The 24,163-nt window shown below is 45.9% G+C and overlaps 1 protein-coding gene across 1 annotated transcript in view; it reads left to right on the top strand.

The window, feature by feature from the left end:
• Nup154 (nuclear pore complex protein Nup154) overlaps positions 1-24,163 on the top strand; it is a 308,861-nt gene that overhangs the window by 164,178 nt on the left and 120,520 nt on the right. Inside the window, exon 6 of the mRNA XM_050174549.3 lies at positions 12,932-13,171. Coding sequence (XP_050030506.2) covers positions 12,932-13,171 — 240 coding nt within the window. The remainder of the gene's footprint in view (positions 1-12,931; positions 13,172-24,163) is intronic.

A 24,163-nucleotide genomic window follows, 5' to 3' on the forward strand; every position in this document is an offset into this window, starting at 1 on the left:
TGGCCTTTTCTACCCGACGCAGGAGCTCGTCAAAGTTCTTATAGGTCTTCGCAGATTTGCGGACTGAATACTGTCTCAGCGACGGTCAGTCGAGAAGCCTCTCGAAGTATGCGTGCAGAGGACAGTGCAAGAGCTCATGAGTCTGCCCGTCTTGACCTGCGGCAACACCGATTGAGACCACCGCAAGGGCCTGTTGGAACTCATCGCAAGAAAGCTCATTAAGCCACTTTTTGCAAACTATGTGCAAGCAAAAACCGACACGAATGCTGTCGTCAAGTTTCTTGAGAAAGAGCCCCTGTCGAGAAAAGTATTAAAATTGTAGTAGTACATTTGTTGTGTGGCAGTACACGAAGCGCCGTGCCACACTTTAACCACCAACCACTTTCTTCATCAAAATGCGTGGAATCATCATCATCTGCTTGTGATGAACCAGAAAAGAATATCTCACATGAACCATATATTAACGTGTACTTTTTATGACAAGCAGGTGCGAGTAATGTGGTCGAGTTTCGAACATTGCTGAGCTAGCACTGCGATCTGCTTAGGAACGATTTTTGGGCCGCGCATTAAATTCTCGTGACATCACAACTGGCTGATTATGTGCACTTAGTGTTATTTTCTTCGTTTTGTGTTTCGTTCAACCTACCCCGAATCAATAATGTATACAGGCGCTGTGTATATGTTCTATCTTTCGATCATGTCTTCTTCACCACGGGATTAAGCGCGCTATTATTCGAGTAAATATAATTCCTGGCGCCTTAGGAAACGGAACAGCGCGAAGCACATGCTTCAAGCTCTTAAATATTTAAATCGCTTTATCCAGAAGCCTCCTACATAAGGCTGATATCCATCTCCACGCCATTAGTATTGTCAATAGACGCACATACGGTGTCCTATCTTCCCTGTAACAAGGCAGGCAATCCAGTGTTTACCGATCTAGATAGAGTGCTCATGAAAAAGCACAGCATCAGAATTTATCAATGATCATATTTTTTCATGGCCGCTCTTAAACGGGCAGCCACACGTAAAAAAAAAAGCAAGAAGAAAAGAAAGAAGAAAAACGCGTGAACGAAATCCCCCCTAAAAAAAGCGCGAAACACTATGCATCGTTTATATCCCCGAATAACTGCTTTGTGTGAGCAACATTATTGTGCTTTTTTGACGCCCGTTAGTTTGTCTTCGCACAAAATTTTGCAGCAGAGCAGCCGGGTTCCAGCGCGCCACTCGCCCGACAGCCGGCCTGAAAGCAGGGGAGCAGCGGCGTGAAGCCGCGATGCTTTCGGCGGCGGCGGATGGGGACCGGTACAGTGGCGCATGGTCGCAACACTCGGCAGAGAGCTCCCTATGGAAAAGAGAGCGACGTTCCAGGCATATAGTTATAGGGGGCGTTGGCACGCACTGATGAGGTCTGGAAGGGTACACCGGCTTGCTGCTTTCGATGACTATCTCCGTGGGTGCCAGATAACTAGTAAAAATCACAAAAAGGAGAAAAAATAGACTGTTTCTGACGCGGCTGTAGCTTAGGCCTTACGTCCCCGCTTCGCTTCGAGCACGCGCCATGTTTGCTGTGACGACAGCCGAACCATCCGCCTCGGACCAGCCAATGAGAGACGAGCAGGCGTGCGGACGGGAAAGTTGCAACCGCTCCTCGCTCACCAGTAGAGAGCCATCAACACGCGGGCGGACTGGCCATGTACGGGCCCTAAGCGATAGTAGTTAGAGAGGATAAACCTAACTGAGCAATTCTGAACCGATTCTATGGACTGTGTTAACGAGCTAGTGTACGGGTCCCATATCGATGAAGCGTACTCGAGTTTAGAACGCACGAGTGCTTTATATAGTAGTAGTTTCAGCGGAACGGGAGCGAGGCGGAAATTCCGCCTAATAAAACCAAGGGAACTGTTAGCTTTGTTAATAACATGGTGGATATGCTTCTGCCATGACAGATTATTAGTGATATGGACGCCTAGATACTTGTAGCTGTCGACGAACTGAAGAGGGCAACCGTTAAAATCATAGCCCTGAGAAATGGACTGGTTAATCTTTCGAGACACCCTCATTGCTTTACATTTGTTAATGTTTAGTTTCATAAGCCATGCATCACACCAAGAAGAAATTTTATTTGTCAGATTGAAGAACGGAGAAGTCGGACTCATTAGAAATTACGCGGTACAGAATGCAGTCATCTGCAAAGAGCCTTATGTTAGAAGTAACAGAATCAGGCAGGTCATTAATATAAATTAGAAAAAGAAGAGGCCCTAGGACTGACCCCTGAGGAACACCGGATGTTACATTGCATGATTTAGAGTCATGATCATTAACAGAAACGTACTGTGTTTTATTCTGCAAGAAACATTCAATCCACTTAAGCAGGTTGTAACCAAGATGGAGTGTGCTAAGTTTCAGTAATAGTAGTCGATGTGAGACGGTATCGAAAGCTTTCGCGAAGTCAAGGAAGATGCAGCCTATAACTGAAGCTCGATCTAATGCGGAAGACAAATCATTAGCAAAGGTTAATAATTGAGTCTCACAAGAATAATTTTTGCGAAAACCATGCTGCTGTGACGCAGAAAAATTATTAGACTCGAGAAAGCTAATCAGGTTGCAGTAGATTATGTGCTCTAATAATTTGTATGGAATAGAAGTTAAGGAGATCGGCTGGTAGTTTAAGGGGTTATGTGTATCACTAGTTTTGTGGACTGGAATCACCTTCGCCATCCTCCAGTCGTCCGGAAGTGTTGAACTCTGCAAAGACTGTGTAAGAATATATGACAAGAAAGCAGATGAATACGCTACAGTACTCTTAAGGAATTTGTAATTTATGGTATCAACACCTGCTGATGAAGAAAGTTTAGCTTTCTTAATCAAATTGTATATGCCATCTAAATAGATCGAAATCGGCTCCATCTCAGGGTACGTAAAGGCACGTGCAGACGGTGAAGTATCTATTAGAGCGTTAGAAAAAGATAGCGAGAATGTGTTGTTAAAAACCGTTGAGCAAAGCTCACGGGGGACAGGAAATCCATCGTCAGTTTTCAGAACGATTTCTGTGGGTTTGCGTACGTTAATAATGTTCCAAAACTTCCTAGGATTAGTTGTGAGCAGATGAGGTAGTGTTTCAGAAAAAAAGTAATTCTTGGCTGAGCGAATGGCCATTTTATATTCAGATGCGATAGCTACGTAGGCAGCTTTTGCTTTGGTTTCCCCAGATAGCTTGAAGCGTCGAAAAATGCGTTTTTTCTTGATAAGAAGTTATTTTAAACTGACGTCAAACCAAGGAGCATGATGATAATAGGCGAGTCGGAACATATTTTTCAGTTAGCGTTTGGACCTTGTTCTTGAAAAGGAGCCAGTTTTCTGCAATAGTTCTTTCCCAGAACTGAGGAAAAAAGAAATCGGCAAAACTTTGTAATTCGTTATTGATCGAGGAAAAATCTGCTCGACTGTAGTCACAAATTTTCTTACGGTGTTTTAGGCGCTGTAGCGAGCGTAAGGGAATTGTAAAATGAATCACGCAATTATCGCTTAAACCAGGTATAATTGATCATGATGAAATTGAATCAGGGGATGTGGTGAAGACGAGGTCAATGATGTTCGCAGAAACTGCAGTGACACGGGTAGGCTCTTTAACAAACTGGGTGAGGCCAAATGTCGAACATATATCAAGAAAGGTTGAACATTGGGATGAGAATAAAGTCACTGATGGGAAGTCAACAGGCCAGTCAATGCCAGGGAAATTGAAATCACCGAGCAAGAATATTGGTGCTGCTGGATATTTAACAATGATTTGGTTAAGACAGTCAAATAGCTCATTGCAAGATGTGGATGTACTATCGGGTGGTCGATAGCAAACGGCAAATATCACGTCTTTGTTGTTTATGTGAATACAACAGCACAAGAACTCAATTTGCGAAGGCACGTGTATATCAAAAGAGGTGATATCAGATGAAACAGCGATCAAGGTCCCACCACCACATCGTCCTATTCTGTCATTTCTATAAATATTGTAAGCCTTACTGCACGCGAAAAAACAACAATAACTGCATTGCACGTGTCGATCAGCGCAGACAGAGCATCGCGCTTATTCATAATGGAGCGGATGTTAGTGAACAGCACAGAGTAATCGTTGTCATGCTTATTCTTTACGGCCGCGCGATGCTAACTCGAAGCGGGTGACGGGGGATTCGCAGGGAAATTTATTCCGCTGCTGCCTACATTACCGCTGGCAATAGCAATACTGTTCCGCTGGAGTTCATAAATAGTATCGGTTTGAGAGCAATACGCGTAGCACGTTTTGTTGATGAACAATTTGTTGTACCTGAGATGATACTGTCACGTGGTGGTGACGTTGAACGACAAAACAAACTTTTATTGGGCGAACCTGTGGCCACAAAACAGGCTACACTTATAGCCCAACGATAGCGGCGAACACGCTCGGCGATCATCGAAAATCTGATCAGCGGGTCAAGCGCGTCGGCTTTTATACAACAGTCGTCGAATGTTCCAGACTAATCCTTGGGACCCGCATGCCTTCCACAAAGTTCTACAACATTCGAGTCACGCGATGAACACAATGTTCGGCGACAACAGACAGCCGGGTAGAAGCATCGATAACTTTCCAGAAACGTCGGATGCAGGCGCGTCCCTCGCTGTGCGATTACAGTTAAGCGGCGAAACGTGGTCGCCCGATAAAGATAAGCACACGTGTCAATACAATTGACTTCCCAAATGCAATTAACTTATTCCTGGTCATTCTAGTTGCCCGACAGAAGTCTTCTTGAATGGATACCCCGGATCCTTTCAGTTTCTTCTTTTGTGTTAATATGTTTTCCTTTGCTTTAAATGATGCCGATTTCATTACCACTGGTCGACATTTGTTATTTATAAAGGAACCTAAGCGATGCGCACGCTCAGTTCCTTCTTCGGGTAATTGCAACGCAAAAAACTGCACAAGGAGTGCACAAACTTCTTTTTCTGTTTCCGCCCAAGTTTCAGAGGCACCATCGGTGATACCATAGAAAATCAAGTTATCTCTTCTTGACCTGTCCTTGAAATCGTCCAGACGAGATTGCACCGATGCATTCTCACTTTTCATGGCTTGGGTAATAATGCCTTGGATATGAGCAGGTTCTTGCCGAGTTTCAAGTGCAGCAACTTTCTGCTCTACGTACGCTAATCTGGCATTCATGCTTATAATATGCTCCTCAAGTAATTCTTGGTTGGCTTTCACTTCATTAAGAGTTGAGATTAGCTCAGCGTGACGCGCATCCATTTTAGTAGCAAGAGAGTTGATGGCCTCGAGAACCAGGTTAGTGCTACAACTGGGATTAGGCCCAGGGTTAAGCTCAATGTCTCCGGACATCACAAGCAACTTCGTAACATGTACACAGTCGGAAAATAAACACCACAAAATGTCCGGGCATGGGACGAGCAGCAAAGCGCGATTGCTAGAGCGCTTACAGTAAAGGGAAGTCGAGTTACCAACCTGGATGTAAAAGAACGGTCTCAGCAAAGAGTGCGCCATTGCTGCTATCCCATGCCCACTGACGAGGGTCGTCATCGTTGGCCTATTTATATGCGCACCACAGGGTGATGCATGCATTGATGCCGTTGGTTTGGTGAAAAGATCCGGTGTGATGATTCTGCTGACGTTTCCGGCATGCGCAGACGAAGAGAACAGCAAATCGCCGCATGATGCAAAGGCCGAGTTTTCAGCAAGGAAGGGCGTAGTGCAGGCTCCATCGAAGGGGTTCCAGGCACGGACAAGAAACAGCCCGATTAGTGGAAGAATCTGGATGTAAAAGAAGAATGGTCTCGGCAAAGACTGCGCCATTGCTGCTATGCCATGCCCACTCAGTCAGACAGTCGGACAAGCAGTCGGACAAGCCGAAGCCGTTGCAGAGGCGGTCTCGTCACCGGGAGGCATGGTGACAAGCTCGATGTACCGACCACTCCGGAGTTCCGTGGTGAGGACGGGGATTGCCGACCTCCACCAGAATGTTACGTGTGGAAAGACACAGATTAAAGAGGCTATATACAGGTTATTTACACTGGAGCCAGATCGCCAGGCCGGCACTTGCTCGCGTCAAAGGCACAGACCCACTTCGTCGTCGTTCTTGCGGCGGCTCGTCCCTTCAGCATCGCTCGATGATATCGTAATAATATAAAGAAAACATAACTGTAAAAACATCAAAATAAAGAAAAGCAGGATATAAATGCGACGCTTTCATGAAACGTTGCTAGACCATTGGTGATAAGACACTATCATTTCACATGTTGAAGTGCAGCAGTGAAAGCGGCAACAGAAGAGCTCTCGATTACTTCTCTGGGCAAATGATTCCAATCACAGATGTTAGGGGGGCAGAAAGAATTCATGTGTTAGTTCTGGAATAAATTTCGCTAACCTTCTTTTTTGAATGGAAAGAATGAGTGGGACGCTGCGTAATATAGGTTTCAAGTGCGTGCTTTTGTCTATTCCAAGGTTATCATTGTATATCATGTAGAATGTTTTTAGCCTTTCGCGGTACTGTCTTGTTTGTAGGGATTCTAAATTTGCAGAAATTAATAGAGCAGTTGGTGATGTTTTGCTGCTGTACGAATTAAAAATGAATCTAGCTGCCTTTTGCTGAATGTTTTCTAGTTTCCTTATATTTGTATTTGTGTGCGGATCCCGTACTGCCGCAGCGTATTCGAGTGTTGGCCTTATGTACGTTTTGTAGGCTAAAAATTTTACATCGCTTGAAGCTTTGGGAAGTGTTCGCTGTAAGTAGCCTAGTTGTCTCATGGCTTTCTTGTGCATGTATGTGACGTGATCATTCCATCGAAGATCAGATGTAATAGTTACCCCTAGGTATTTGCAACTTGAAACTACAGACAGATTGTTACTGCTGATACTCTAAGTGGAAGTGAGTGGATTCATCTTACGCGTAAGTCTCATTGCTACTGTTTAGCTGTGGTTTATTGGCATCTGCCACGAAGTACACCAATTTGTAATCTGGGCTAAAGATTTGTTAAGAGAAACCTGGTCATCAGAACTGTGGATTTCATTATATAGGATGCAATCGTCCTGAAATGAGCAGATTTTTACGGGTATGTCTTGAGCAATGTCGTTTATGAACATCAAAAAGAATAACAACCCAAGAACAGAACGTTAGGGGATACCTGAATGAAGGTAGGCATAACCGGAACTGACATCGTCGATGGACACAGATTGCTGCCTAAAAGACAAGTATGCTGCGATCCATGCAAGGAGGGAATCGTTTTTAAGTAGAGGTCTTAGTTTCAAAAGAAGTTTAGGATGCAATACACGGTCAAAAGCTTTCTCGAAGTCGAGGAATATGATGTCAACCTGACCAGATTTATCCAGCGCTGCGGCAAAGTTGTGAATGCTCTCTAGTAGTTGCGTTTTTGTAGAAACTCCTCGTCGGAAACCATGCTGGCGACTATTGATTATTTTATTATCTTCAATGAAGCTGGAAATGTGTTTAAAAATAATGTGTTCGAATACTTTGGCACAACTGCAGAGAAGAGAAATTTACCTATAAGAGGTAACAATGGCTGGATCATCTTTTTTGGGTATTGGAGTTATTCTGGCGCATTTCCAATCATTGGGGATTGACACATGTGCTTGTTTATCTTTTCTGGGTGACCGCTTGTCACCGCCTAACAAATGTTATCGCACAACACAGGATGTGCGTGCATGTATCGGAAGTTTCTGGGATGTTATCCATGGTTCCATCCGCTGTCCGTCACCGAACCTTGTGTAATCTGATTGCACATATGTGGAAAGTGAATGGTGTAGAACTTTGTGGAAGACACGCAGGTCCCAGCGATTGCTCTGGAACATACCACGACTGATGTATAAAAGCCAACGTGCTTGACCTGCTGATCAGAGTTTCGATGATCGTCGACTGTGTTCACCGCTATCGTTGTGCTTTAGGTGTTGCCTGTTTTTGTGGGCACAGGTTCACCCAATAAAAGTTAGTTCCATCTTTCACAGTATTGCTACTGTGTTGTTTACCATCACAAGCACGTGACAACACGGTAGAAGCGCTCGTTACGACAGACTGTGATATTCCAACGAAAAATGTCTGTTAAATGTGAACTCTGTTCTATCAAAAATTAAGGTTGTGGTATGTTGTAAAATGGCAAAACTTCGTATGTGCCACTGTCTAACCTGTAAGCAACCGCAAGAGCGACAAAAACATAGAAATTAAAGCGAATGCTGTACGTAGACTTGTTTAAAAGCCGCTCTTTTTTTTTTCTCCAATTTGGCAAGGCCTGGCCCTTACCTAGGACTGAACCTTTTGGTCAAAAGGGTGCAGCCAGCAACTTGTGCACACCCCCCTGATGTGCTGTTGCATCAGAGGTCAATGTGTAGCCTCGCCATCTAGTAGCAGTACACGGAAATATGCAGTTTGAGAAAATCCGCAGATGTGTGCACACGGCGTTGGGGTACCAAACACAACTGCTTCTCCGCTCGAACTTTCTTTTTTCCAAATTTTGGGCTGCCAAGTTGGGGGTGCGGCCCTTGCAAGAGTCTATATGGTAGGCGGTGTCCAAAACTTATTGTCTGTGACGTGTTTCCAGCTCCTGCAATCGCTTCTGCCGTATGCAACCACCAAAAGCATAGCTTTGAAGACCTGTATCTGTCTATCCAGAGGGTACCACCCCTACAGTCTAAATAGTTTCTTTGCCCCACAACAGTAATTGTTATCTGTCTTCCTGTACAGTGAAACCTCGTTAAACTGTAGTTGGCCGGAGCTCGGAGGAAGTATGTACTAAACGGTAGTACTGTTTAACCGAAATAGCATGAGATCGCCTGCTTACCTGTTGAAAATGTAACTCGGAGAGAATGCGGTGAAAGGGGAAAAACATGCAGTATTTATCCACTTCGCGCGACAAAAGTGTTATTTTCGTTTGATGCCGCGGCGGCCTAGCATGACGACAGCCGCCTGAAACTTACTGAAGCTGCGTGCCAGCTTTTCAGCCAGCCCCCTCTTCTCGGCAAACACTGGCATGGCAGATTCCTTGTTGGCATTACGTATTCTCCGTGCACGCGCGCAGTAGTGCGGCAGAAGTCCCGGGGCCGATTTTCCATTGCCGGTGCTGGAGTTTGGAATACTCTTCGTTTGGAATAGAGTTACGTTATTGCGCCCTGTTCTCGTCGCGACGATTGCATTCATGAGGCTGACGTAACGCGCAGCTTCTGCCACTGTCGGGCCTGAATCGCCCGTGCTGTCGCTTTTCATGTCGTCCTCATCACTGTCGCTAATCGACACTTTGGCAACAACAGAGGCAACGATGGCGAAAAGTTGAACCTCGTAGCCGACATCTCTTTGTGGTCGCAGCAGCACTGCCGAGCAACTTCGCATTCCAAATGCCACACATCGTAGTCAACAGCAGATACCTGTCGCGTGCCAGTGCCGGCTTTTCCGCGTCACGTTCGATAGAACGGACTATGTCAAATTTTTCTTCTATGCTGAGCACCCGGCGTCTTTTTCATCCGAGCTTCGGCATGACGCGAGTCCTCGCTAGCACGACGCCACAATGCTCTCTGGCAGGGCGTCGAAATGATGTTGTTAACCCTTTGAGGGTCGAATTATTTTGTAAAAAACTTTCCCAAGTGGTCAAATTACTTTATTGTGGATCTTGAATGTACAAAATGCATAAAGTCAGAAATAAATAGTACAATAAAAATTAGGAACAGTATTTTGATGTCAACATCACTCAGAACTGCAAAATGTTCATTAGTATTTCAGAGTGTGGTACTCCTTGAAACACAGGTCTACGCACAGCGCCTTATCGCAATCTGCACACCTAAAATGCGTGTCTGTTCTCCTCGTAGAGCGACGAGTTGTGTTGGTGCACACGACATCTTCTCTGCGTGCGGCTGCCTTGGGCAGAAGTCTGAGGTGCCCTCTTGCGTAAGCGCGCTACCGCAGAGAGCGAGGATACCTCGTGAGCGGTGGTAATAAACAAGCTAAGAGCAGCGCCAATCAAGATAGAAATCAACTTCTGCCGCCCCTGCGAGAGCGTGCCGACAAAGAAAAAAATCACGTTTCACGCGCCTCTGTTGCGATCACGCGACGGTACCGAAACCGCGAAAGCGCGTTGGCGCTGAGAGCGAGAATACCTCGCGAGCGGCGGTGATAAACAAGCTAAGAGCAGCGCCAATCAAGATAAAAATCAACTTCCACCGCCCTGCGAGAGTGCCGACAAAGAGAAAAATGACATTTCGGACGCCTCCGTTGCGATCACGCGGCAAAAATGAAACCGCAAAGGGGTGTTGCCGCTGTCTGCGCGACGCGCTGAAGCTAGAAATCAGTTCTGCTTATCTCCCCAAGAAGGTAGCACAAATTTCAAACGCTTGTAAGTCCTAAGAAGTGGCAGCACCTCCCAATGAGCACGCATCGGCATTATGGCGAAAAATTTCAAACGGAGGGTCGAAACCGTACTCGTACTGCAAAGACCTTGCGGGACGGAAAACCGCCGCCGTACATGTACGGCAAAAACCTTCAGAGGGTTAATGTGGCTTCACGCGCAAACGCACAGGGCACTTGGAGGCCGTTGTTCCGATCTCTGAGGCTTGTTGTTCTGCCGGGCCACCCGATGAAGACGATGCACCGCCGTGTTTGCGCTACGAAAAGTGCCAGTGCTACGTTTTAACCGATGCGTGCGCAGTAAGCTAGTACGGTTTATGCGGATACAAAACACATTATGTTCAATGGCTGCTGAGTCGAGGATTTGACTTTACTACTTTTAAAACGAAACTACTGTTTAAGCGGGTATGGTTTAACGAGGTTTTACTGTATTTCCTTTCTTGAAAACTTTGCATTCACTACTTTCCTGTCGAGATTGCTATGTCATGCGGCTACCAAGCATACAGCATTAAAGAAAGGGAAGGCACGCAAGGTAGGTAATGATTATTGTGGAAAAAAAAATTTGAGGTGTAGGACATAAATTTGGAAACCACCTATAACTATAGATAAAAGGGTTTATGAGATAATTATACAACCGCTGTGTTTTCCTGTCAGCCGTTTTCCGAATGATGGCTGCTGAAAAATGGCAGTTTTCCCATACTAGAGCATTCCACACTACATGGCCCATGCAGTGGCAGGATTAACGGTTGGCACAAACCAGGCACAATGGACAGGAGCCAGCCAATGCTGCCATGTCAGTCACTTGGCTGGCCCTTGCACGTCACCACCGCCATTGACAAAAACATTGGCTACAATTCGCTCTTAACGCCAGACACTGCTCAGTAGTATAAACCGATGTCATAATTTTATCTTTCACGACAAATGACCACCATTGTCAAATCTGTAGCATGAACGATAGTCTCAGTATGAGGCACGTTTAGCTTGGAGCCCCTGACGCCTGGCCACCGCTACACCGCATGCCAGACAGCGCGACCGCATCACGTGGCTCGCAATCTGGACGGCTCAAATAGCAGCATATCTCCATTTTCGAGAGAATTGATGCAATGAGAAATAAACAAAGTGTTTCCGAAACGGTGCGTTTTGTGATCAGTTGGTTCGGAAGTGAAGTATGCTGCAACTTCTCTTCAAAAATGGTTAGGCCTAGCGGGAACCTCAGCACTTGCTCACCACTGAGCTGACAGTGGTGGGTGGCAATGGCTTGCTGGTGCGGTTGACACAAAAATTCTCTGCCAGCGGAGCGCTGCGTGGCACTCTGCTGTAGGGAGCTTGCTGTTAGTGTATTTGTTCTGCAAGATAAAGTGCACAAGAAGTAGAAACAGACAGGACAACGCTGGACTTACTACTGAAGTTTATTGTGAAAACATTCCACAAATCTCCGCCACGCATGCGCATACAACCAAGAACAATAACAAGGTTTGTAGTCAGTTATCAACAAAAGTTCTACACGTACACAAAAGCGTGGTCACACCCCTTCCCGACAAAGGCAACAACACGTGGCTTAACATGATAAATTTAGAAATTGCAGTTCTTTATCATTGATATGAACCGAAGGTTCACTCACACATGTATGCGCGCCCAACTTTTTCAAGTGGAACGCTTCGCTAATTTCACTTTCCAGTTTGTTGCGCTCTCTCCCCACTATCGATACGCTATCAAAAACTGGTCGGCAATCGTGCTTTTTGCAATGCAATGGCAAGTTCCCTCCTGTACCTGTAGGTAGCAAATAGTGATGCTCACGCATCCGGTCATTAATGCAACAACCTGCACATTAACCTCGCCTTCTGGGCTTCAAAACTCTACTTCAAAATGTTGGCAGGGTACCCGGTCTCACTTTTGATGGCTGTGTCAGAATCCTTGTTTAGAAAGTACACAAAAAAGAAAACCGTGGAAACCCCGGACGACAATGATTCTTCAAAAAGTCCAAGTCCAACGTTGTCCTGTCTGTTTCTACTTCTTGTGCTCGCGTCCGTACTTGCTGGAAACCATTATACGTTCACCATGCACCAACTGGCCCAGCAAACTACTCTACTAAATAAAAAAGTGCATTTTCGCAAATTCCGCAGGAGGCTAGAAATAGTTGTGTGCAGCGTATTCCCGCTAGCACTAGTTCCGTGAAGTTTACTACCACAGCAAAGTACATGGTATTTACACCATCTTGACAAAATTCGCCTGAAAATTTGTCCATTACAGCCCGGTCCGATAAAAGTGGATTTTTCGCATTGTTAATATAGGCTGACCAAACTGAAGTAGAGGAATAGTCTATTATATCTGAAAGTATGTTGTATGCGGACTCATTGTAATGGGCGTGGACTGTAGTATCTTTGTTACACAATGCACACTATCAGTGTTCATGGTAATTTTTTGTTTGCTACTATTTTGTGTACTAAAACTGTCTATTAAAATACCAAAAGTAGTAGTTCTGGCCTGTGAGAGATCCTTTTATAAGCTTCATGGCCATTGCACACATGGCATTGCACACACTGTCTCAGGCTGAGGCCGCATCTCGTGAGTGGGCCTCCCTGGGCCAGCTGTTGCAGCTGGTGAAGCATACGGCTGAACTTCTGGGACTGTGGAAGGTGCTGTGCGACCACCAGTTCCGTGCCGTGTCTGCAGCCTTCCCACCTGACCTCCGCGACCAGCTGCGCAACGCCACCCTCCGCGAGCTGGTGCTGGCCGACCGACAGCTTCCGGCTGGCCTCGCTGCCGCACTGGTGCAGACCTACTTGGAGGTGAGCTGTCAAACATGGTGTGCCTGGCCTGCGCTTGCAGTTGTAGTGATTGAGGGTGTCTCAGAGAAGTTCTGACTGAAGTGCACAGTTATTACGATGACACATTCATGAAAGCGCTCAACTGCATTAAAGGGACACTTAAAAGAAATGATTTAACCCTGCTTGCCGGGATGGGGGGGGGGCTGTGATGGCACCTGTGTGTACCTGGTTAAACGTTTATTGATAGAGGTAGACTACATTGTGTTTCAATGGAGCCAAAGACTGAACATGGTAAGTTTCTAGAACCTTTACTGGGCCAACATGACCTAAATACGAAAAATTTATTCGAAATCCGTCGTCTCACACAGGCATACCATCACTGGCGTTTCAGTGTGAAAAAAAAAGAAAAGAAATAAAGAAACGGATCTGTTACTTTTCTTTTCTTTTCTAATAGTCAACCTATTATTGCAAAGTTAACCACACTAGCATTTTCAAATAAATCTTTTTTATCAGTTTACACAGTGTTTGATGCAAATATTGCTGAAAGGTGTTTGCCCCTTGCAGTGCCGGATTGGCCTGCCCTGTTATGCATTGAAGTACAAATTATAAACGCATGAATGTGCAGTTTATCCCTACAATAATAAAATTAGCGTAGCAGGCTGGAAAATTTGCTATAGCGAGAATTTCGTTGTTGCCAAATAAGACAGCACAGAAAGGGAGTGCACTGAAAAATGTATGTTCACTGTTAAAATTCTGTATGTGTACTTTCGCAAGTCTTGCTCGATGCCATCGTGAACTGCATTACTGACACCACAAAGTGTGCTGGGTTATCGGTCACTATGGGGGTACAGTGCAGTCCACTTATAACGATATTGAGAAGAATGAAAAATCCGATCATTATAACTGATCACCACTATATCTGGACTGCCTTAAAAAAAAAAAGCTGCTGAACATACCTTTCTGGTTCCAATACCAAATTTGCCAATTGCACTAAAAAATAGAATTCTATAGAGTTGCCTGTGAAAAATGAAATGTTTATTTATACAATCAGTCAATCAGTCAATTTATGCAATCAATCAATTTATTTATAAAAACAGCGTATCAAACATTAGGCGTGTTAAAGTAGTCAGAAATTTGCATTTGCTATTGCGGGATTTTCAGGTTCACATCTGCGGTGTCCAGCTTCTGTGCAAACATTAGCGAAAATAATTAACCATGGATAAAATCAATGAGCCACTTGATCGACGACAGTGCACTTCGCGTGAACATCGAGGTCTGTGTCAGAGATGGGTCATTGTCAATCTCGTCACCCCTGTCGCACAACGTCACTGTCTGTCGTGACAATGGTCGCCCCATCAGAGATCTCTTCGCACTCAGAAACTCCTCCATCAAAGCACCATCTGTTTCATCGTCAGTAATGACGCGTTGGATCAAGAAGTTTTGCCCAGGCACACAAACCCACCTTTTTCGTTGATCGGCATGGTTGCTGTTTCCAGCCGTCATGATCGCGGTGCTCCTGTGTGAGCTCGCACTTTGGGCCTTGCAAAATTTGAAGCTTTGTCTCAAGCGACACAACTTTGCACTTTGTCGGCGCCGTCTTCTATCAACCGAGCTGTATCCTGCTGCTTACGCGGAACATTTCCGCACTCCCTGAGAAATGGGCAAAGGGCAGGTGACACTTTGCTTCTCGTTTTCCTTCTCCTTTTTTCTTTTTTCCCTTGTCACACATCCACATCCCCACAGTCAACGGATCTCGTATGTGAATGACAGGAACACTTAAATGCTTCATGCGTGGCTTTGTAGCGTTCTTTCTTCTGTTTCTTGCCGTGCATAACACTGCATTGGCTGTGTTCCTTCATGCATGCGTAGTCACCATCTGTGATCATGTCATTCATTTGCCACCGCGGTTTCATTCACAGCGGTTGCGGCAAGCAGTTATTTTGTTTTGACCTGTGTGTGTTGGCCCCGAGCCTTGAACTGCATGGTTGCCGTCCAGGATCATGTCGACAGCAGCCACAGTTTTGTCTGCAGCGGTTGCGGCAAACAGTAGTTTTGTTTTGACTCAGTGCAGTGGCTCCTCGCGCAATGTCACAAACGCAGCTGTTGGTGATAATGAGCAGCGGCTACATCTGTTGGCAAGCTCTGAAGTGAAACGATAATTGAGATGTGGGTGTGTGGTATTGAAAAACGCAGTTAAGACGAAGATGCGCTGTGAAGGAAGTCACTAGACTTTCGCCGCTGCCAATGCTAATCATTCACGAGATGAGAACTGCAGCTTCTGCACTTCTTTGGCGCAATATAGAAGCAGGATTCACCGATTCATTTAGTAAATAAGAGTACTGAGCATTTGTTGATTGATATCTTCATACCGGGGTGCAACGGTGGCATAGAGGTAGAGCTTCCGCCTTGCGTGCAAGAGGACCGTAGTTCAAATCCCAGTGCCGCGCAATTTTTCACCGGATTAGAATAAAAAGAAAAAAATCCGCGTGTTGATAAAATGGCATAAACAGCCCTGGCGTGCGGCCTGATCCCGGTGACCAGAACCGGTAACGCGCTCCTTCACCAGAGCAGGATTGGCCACCCTGGTGCAGTACTTCGCCACAACCTCCCATATGAATACAACAATCAAACCCCGGCCCTCAGTCCCCAGCAGCTGCGAAGCAACTGACCACGGCGGCGGTCAGACCTGTGACGCAGCAGAGGGTGCTAAGAATCCCTGGATCCGTACAGGCCGCCATTGGAATATGAACCTGGCAACGTTTAACGCTAGAACGTTATCTAGTGAGGCGAGTCTAGCAGTGCTATTGGAGGAATTAGAGGGCAGTAAATGGGATATAATAGGGCTCAGTGAAGTTAGTACGAAAGAAGCATATACAGAGCTAAAAAGCGGGCACGTCCTCTGCTACCGGGGCTTAGCAGAGAGACGAGAACTAAGAGTCGGATTCCTGATTAATCAGAACATAGCTGGTAACATACAGGAATTCTATAGCATTAACGAGAGAGTGGCCGGCCTTGTTGTGAAACTTAATAAGAAGTACAAAATGAAGGTTGTACAGGTCTACGCCCCTACATCCAGTCATGATGACCAGGAAGTCGAAAGCTTCTATGAAGACGTGGAATCGGCGATGGGCAGAGTGAAAACCAAATACAGCCCCCCGGCGGAGGCAAGACACCTCTTCGGCCTCTGCTTCACATAGACGGCACCCCCGGACTGACCCACCCGGGGGAAATCGGTAGTTGCCTTTTCCTTTCTCTTTCTCCCTCAAATCTTCGTCTTTCTCTCACTTTTAATCTTTCCTGTCTTCTCCTAGCTTCCGTTTACTTCCAATTTTTCCAGGCAGCAAGGGTTAACCCTGTGTGAATAACCAACCTAGGTTATCTCATATTTGGTTATAGTGATAACGTACAGCTGGCGTTTGCAGGATCTGTTTTTACAATCCCTGTAACGTCCCCTCGTAGGGCTCCACGGTGGGTGGTTGCCGTTATTGCCGAAATTTCCATTATTCTATGGCTAGTTCCTTCCCTGCCCTCTCAGATCGCCCTCAGAAAAGAGGGCGCACCGAAGATGTATTTCAGTTTTTTGGACGACAAAGACCGAACTTTCCACGATTTCACGTCATTCATTCAGAAAAGCCAGATAAACAAGTACGCACAATCTCCCCATTTCTAGTTTCGAAGTCTTTAACTGAGGCTCTTGGTCCAGGTTACAAGGCATCAAGGATGGCAAGTGGAGATCTCCTTTTGGAGCTCCGTGACCTGAAACAATACGATAAGCTACCCAATCTAGTGTCTTTTGGAGACTTTCAAGTGACAGTGACTCCGCACCGCACTATGAACACTACACGCGGCGTTGTCTCCGATGACGACCTGCTTCAGCTGACAGAAGCAGAGCTCCTAGAGGGCTTCAATGAGCAAAATGTTGTTAATGTGAAAAGAATAAAGATGAGGCGCGATGGTAAAGAAATTGCGACCAAACACCTAATTCTCACCTTCAATTCAAGTGTCCTGCACGAATCAATCGAGGCCGGGTACATCAAGCTCCGTGTCAGGCCTTACGTGCCCAATCCACTCCGATGTTTCAAATGCCAGCGCTTCGGCCACAGCTCGCAGAGCTGCCGCGGCCGCCAAACTTGTGCTAAATGCAGTGCCAAAGAACACACCACTGAAACTTGTGAGAACGCTCTCCACTGTGTAAACTGTGATGGAGAGCACGCCGCGTACTAGCGGTCGTGCCCATCCTGGAAGAAAGAAAAAGAAATAGTAAAGATCAAAGTGAAAGAAAATATCTCATTCAAGGAGGCACGCAGGCGGGTAGCATACCTGCCAAAGAAAAGCTTTGCCGAAGTGGCGCGTCAGGAGGCAGCGTCACAACGGCTTCCGGCGGCTGTCCGACCCACAAGCAGTGAGTCGACAGCTACGCCATCTGCCCCCGCGGCGGTCGCAGCTAGCGCTGCTCCGTCAACCCAGAATGAGGGATCATCGACCCCGAAGGTTGGCGCAGCCGAGGCTGCCCCGGCCTCCCCGGCCCCTTCCAGCGCTGGCAACAGCCGGCGCAGCCAAATCCCTCAGGGAGCCCCATCGACCTCCGGGCTGGTGGGCGCAGGGGTCTTGCCTTCCGAGGCGGGACTCACCCGGAAAACTTCTCGCTCTCAAGAGCACGTGTCCGGCGCCTCAATAGAGGCAATGGACACTACACCTGTCCTGAAGGCGCACCAAACGCCTAAGGAGTGGCGAGGTTCCCTTGAGCGCTCCAGAAAAAACAAAACCCCGGTTACAGAACCTCGAAAGAGTTCTGTAACCTAAGGCATGACGTCCCTTTCCGTAGACACAGTACTTATTTAAAATAAATATGGATACACAAATTATTCAATGGAACGTCAGAGGTCTTCTTAGAAACCTGGATGACGTACAAGAACTCATACACAAACACAATCCAAAAGTGCTGTGTTTACAGGAAACACACCTAAAATCAAAACACACAAACTTTCTCCGACAGTATATAACTTTTCGCAAAGATCGCGATGATGCTATCGCATCATCGGGAGGTGTAGCTATAGTTATCCACAAAAGCATTGCGTGTCAACATTTACAGCTCCAAACGCCTCTTGAAGCAGTGGCAGTTCGAGCTGTCCTCCTAAACAAACTCATCACCATTAGCTCGCTTTACGTACCCCCACACTACAAATTAAACAAACATGAATTCCAGTCATTTATAGACGAATTGCCAGAACCTTATGTTGTTCTTGGCGATCTCAATGCGCACAGCTCCCTGTGGGGTGACTGTCGTTTAGATGCGCGAGGTCGTCTTGTTGAACAGTTCCTTTTTTCTTCTGGTGCGTGCCTTTTGAATAAGAAGAAACCCACTTATTACTGTCTTGCAAATAATACCTTTTCTTCAATTGATCTCAGCATAGTTTCCCCGTCTATACTGCCTGAACTGGAGTGGGAAGTTGCGAACAATCCTTACGGAAGCGACCACTTCCCCATACTATTAAGAACACTTAAAGAAAACGAATATCTACCACAGGCTCCTAGGTGGCAGGTTGACACAGCCGACTGGGAGAAATTCCGAACCATAACTAGCATATCATGGGATGACATGTCCTCGTTACAAATTGATGCTGCTGTGGATTACCTTAGAGCTTTTATTACAGATGCCGCATCTAAATGCATACGTGAAGTAAGTGGCTCGGCATGCAAACGGCATGTCCCGTGGTGGAACGATGAATGTAGAGTCGCACGTAGGAATCAAAACAAAGCGTGGGGGTGAATCCTACAACTGCCCATTCAGTATTGCTGAGTTGAAAGCTGCCTTGAGCTCATGCAAGAGATCTGCACCCGGATCTGACAGAATCATGTATGAAATGCTCAAAAACTTACACGATGACACGCAAGTTACACTACTCACACTTTTCAACACCATCTGGGATGCAGGGTACCTTCCAACCGCATGGAAGGAAGCTATTGTGGTCCCTGTTTTGAAACAAGGTAAAGACCCTTCCTCAGCGGCAAGTTACCGCCCGATAGCCCTCACAAGTTGCCTTTGTAAGGTATTTGAAAAAATGATTAATCGGCGACTGATCCATTTCCTTGAAATGAGCAAAATGCTTGATCCTTATCAATGCGGCTTTCGAGAACGGTGGTCCACAACCGATCATCTCGTACGTGTTGAAGCAAATATTCGGGAGGCATTCATACATAAACAGTTGTTCCTATCGATATTTCTCGATATGGAAAAGGCCTATGACACAACGTGGCGTTACGGAATCTTAAGAGACCTGTCAGAAATGGGCATCCACGGTAATATGCTTAACATAATGGAAAGCTATCTGTCAAATCGTACGTTCCGGGTAAAAGTAGGCAATGCACTCTCACGTCCTTTTACGCAAGAAACGGGTGTACCCCAAGGAGGCGTGCTCAGCTGCACGCTCTTCATCGTGAAGATGAACACGCTTCGCGCTTCATTACCTCAGGCCATCTTTTACTCTGTCTACGTGGACGACATTCAGATAGCTTTCAAATCCTGTAACCTCGCAGTGTGCGAGAGACAGGTACAGCATGGCCTGAACAAAGTTTCAATGTGGGCAGACAGGAATGGATTTAAGATCAATCCTAACAAAAGCACTTGCGTTCTTTTTACAAGAAAGAGAGGAATGATCCCAGACCCTTGCTTAGAACTGGGTGGACAACAAATACCTGTAAACAAAGAACACAAATTTCTAGGTGTCATACTTGACTACAGACTCACTTTCGTCCCCCACATTAAACATCTTAAAGAAAAATGTCTAAAAACGATGAACATAATGAAACTCCTATCCCAGAGTACATGGGGTAGTGACAGGATGTCTTTATTGAAACTCTATAAAAGCCTCATTCGTTCACGCCTAGACTATGGTGCCGTGATTTATCACTCTGCCGCCCCGAGTGCGCTAAAAATGCTAGACCCTATTCACCACCTAGGTATCCGTTTAGCCACGGGTGCTTTCAGGACAAGTCCTGTTGAAAGTTTATACGCCGAATCGAACGAGTGGTCACTTCATCTCCAGAGAACATACATCAGCCAAACATATTTTCTGAAAGTCCACTCTAATCCTCAGCATCCGTGTTATACTACCGTTAATGATTTGACATATGCTACACTCTTTCATAATCGTCCCTCCGTAAGACAGCCTTTCTCGCTGCGTGTGAGGGACCTTAGTCATGAAATGCATGTCCCACTCCTCGACCTTCGCCTAATGCATCCAGCCAAGCTGCTACCTCCTTGGGAGTGGCAGCTGATACAATGTGACATATCCTTTATAAAAGTCACAAAGCACGCTCCTGAGGCTGAAATCAGAATGCATTTCCTAGAACTACAGCACAAGCACTCCTGTGCAGATTTCTACACAGACGCTTCGAAGTCAAATGCCGGGGTATCCTATGCAGCAGTCGGCCCATCCTTCTCGCAATCCGACGTACTGCATCCCGAAACAAGCATCTTTACGGCCGAGGCCTACGCATTACTCTCTGCCATGAAACATGTAAGAAGATCAAAACTTTCAAAAGCAGCGATCTATACAGACTCCCTAAGCGTCGTGAAGGCCTTGATGTCAGTCTATACACACAAAAATCCTGTACTTAGTGAACTCTACACCGTCTTGTGTAAAGCGTACATATCTAAACAGCGTATCATTATATGCTGGGTGCCTGGCCACAGGAGCATTGAGGGTAATGTTCTGGCGGACGAGATGGCCACGTCAATCGCATCGCAAACTGTTAACCCTACCGCTGCGGTGCCTGTCACAGATCTGAGGCCTTTCTTGCGAAGGAGATTGCGGGACCACTGGCAACGCATGTGGGACGCGGAAACGAATAATAAGCTCCACCTGATAAAACCACAGTTAGGATTCTGGCCCTCTACTACAAAATCGCGCCGAACAGATGTCCTATTCTGTCGGCTCAGAATAGGACACACGTTTGGCACCCATAATTTTCTACTAACCGGAAGTGAGCCTCCAACCTGTGGTAGATGCGGGGAGAGGCTGACCGTGCTCCACGTCCTTCTGGAGTGTCGCGAAGCCGAATTTGAAAGAACGAAACATTTTTCCTTAGCTTACAGACAGGACATCCCTCTCCATCCAGTAATGTTCCTCGGCCCAGAACCGCTTTTTAACACAGACACAGTCCTAGGTTTTCTGAGAGATGTGGTCCTACATGTTATTAGCCCCATGCATTCCTAGCGCTTCCTCTCTTTAGAGGATGCCGCTGGGATAGTTGTACGGTATAGCACATGCCTCCAGACCCTTGTGTTACAAGGGCTCTAAGGAGGCAGTAGTGCTCTAGCATTTATTATAATCTGATATATTTTACCTATTGTATCATTCTTTTTAAATGCATCGAAATGCTCATAGTACAGGTCATATGTCATCGCCATAATTTTATTACACAGATTTTACGCAATGTAGAGCGTATATTTTAAGGCCCCTTTACAGCCACGTCACACCAATTTCATAGTAATCATAGTTACACTGCACACCCACTACCACAGACATGGCGCTCTTTGGCCATTCCTGGCCCTTGCGCCATAAAACCCCATACATCATCATCATCATCAAAACCAAATACACTATACTAATGGGCGACTTCAATGCCAGGGTAGGCAAGAAGCAGGCTGGAGACAAGTCAGTGGGGGAATATGGCATAGGCTCTAGGAATAGCAGGGGAGAATTATTAGTAGAGTTTGCAAACAGAATAATATGCAGATTATGAATACCTTCTTCTCCAAGCGGGATAGCCGAAAGTGGATGGGGAGGAGCCCGAACGGCGAGATTAGAAATGAAATAGACTTCATACTCTGCACTAACCCTGCATCATACAAGATGTGGACGTGCTCGGCAAGGTGCTCTGCAGTGACCATAGGATAGTAAGAACTCGAATTAGCCTAGACTCGAGGAGGGAACGGAAGAAACTGGTACATAAGAAGCCGATCAATGAGTTAGCGGTAAGAGGGAAAATAGAGGAATTCCAGATCAAGTATTCGGCTTTAATTCGGGAAGAGGACCTTAGTGTTGAAGCAATGAATGGAATCTTGTGGGTATCATTAAGGAGTGTGCAATAGAAGTCGGTGGTAACTCCGTTAGACAGGATACCAGTAAGCTATCACAGGAGACGAAAGATCTGATCAAGAAACGGCAATGTATGAAAGCCTCTAACCCTACAACTAGAATAGAACTGGCAGAACTTTCGAAGTTAATCAACAAGCGTAAGACATGACATAAGGAAGTATAATATGGATAAAATTGAACATGCTCCCAGGAACGGAGGAAGCCTAAAAGCAGTGAAGAAGAAACTGGGGATTGGCAAGAATCAGATATATGCGTTAAGAGACAAAGCCGGCAATATCATTACTAATATGGATGAGATCGTTCAAGTGGCTGAGGAGTTCTATAGAGATTTATACAGTACCAGTGGCACCCACCACCATAATGGAAGAGAGAATAGTCTAGAGGAATTTGAAATCCCACAAGTAACGCCGGAAGAAGTAAAGAAAGCCGTGGGAGCTATGCAAAAAGGGAAGGTAGCTGGGGAGGATCAGGTTACAGCAGATTTGTTGAAGAATGGTGGGCAGATTGTTCTAGAAAAACTGGCCACCCTGTACACGCAAGGCCTCATGACGTCGAGCGTACCGGAATCTTGGAAGAACGCTAACATAATGCTGAACCATAAGAAAGGGGACGCCAAAGACTTGAGAAATTATAGACCGATCAGCTTACTGTCCGTTGCCTACAAAGTATTTACGAGGGTAATCGCAAATAGAATCACAAACACCTTAGACTTCTGTCAACCGAAGTACCACGCAGGATTCCGCAAAGGCTACTCAACAATAGGCCACATTCACACTATCAATCAGGTGATAGAGAAATATGCGGAATATAACCAACCCTCATATATAGCTTTCATTGATTACGAGAAAGCGTTTGAATCAGTCGAAACCTCAGCAGTCATGGAGGCATTCCAGAATCAGGGTGTAGACGAGCCGTATGTAAAAATACTGAAAGATATCTATAGCAGCTCCGCAGCCACCGTAGTCCTCCATAAAGAAAGCAACAAAATGCCAATAAAGTAAGGCGCCAGGCAGGGAAATACGATATCTCCAATGCTATTCACAGCATGTTTACAGGAGGTATTCAGAGACCTGGGTTGGGAAGATTTGGGGATAAGAGTTAATGGAGAATACCTTAGTAACTTGCGATTCGCTGATGATATTGCCTTACTTATTGTAGTAACTCAGGGGACCAACTGTTATGCATGCTCACTGACCTGGAGAGGCAAAGCAGAAGGGTGGGTCTAAAAATTAATCTGCAGAAAACTAAAGTGATGTTTAACAGGCTCAGAAGAGAACAGCAGTTTACGATAGGTAGCAAGGCACTGGAAGTGGTAAGGGAATACATCTACATAGGACGAGTAGTGACTGCAGATCCGGATCATGAGACTGAAATAATCAGAAGAATAAAAATGGGCTGGGGTGTGTTTGGCAGGCATTCTCAGATAATGAACAGCATGTTGCCATTATCCCTCAAGAGAAAAGTATATAACAGCTTTGTCTTACCAGTACTCACGTATGGGGCAAAAACCTGGAGGCTTACGAAAAGGGTTCTACTTAAATTGATTAAATTGAAGATGGCGCAACGAGCTATGCAAAGAAGAATGATGGGTGTAATGTTAAGGGATAAGAAAAGAGCAGATTGGGTGAGGGAACAAACGCGAGGTAATGACATCTTAGTTAAAATCAAGAAAAAGAAATGGGCATGTGCAGGAAGTGTAATGAGGAGGGAAGATAACTGTAGCAAGCATGTGACGCCCCCTCAGGCATAATGTTCGTTTGCCGCCAGGCTTGGTGGCCTGCCAAGCTCGGCAGGCAACATTGGTCAGCACCCCGCAATAAACACCGACGAGCACGACTGCTCGGCAGTCAGTCATCGTTCAGCACCACCATGCTGCGGAGCGTCCGTTTAACGGAGGGTGCCTCGAGCC

Source organism: Dermacentor andersoni, chromosome 8 (assembly GCF_023375885.2).
Source record: "Dermacentor andersoni chromosome 8, qqDerAnde1_hic_scaffold, whole genome shotgun sequence".
NCBI lineage: Eukaryota > Metazoa > Arthropoda > Arachnida > Ixodida > Ixodidae > Dermacentor > Dermacentor andersoni.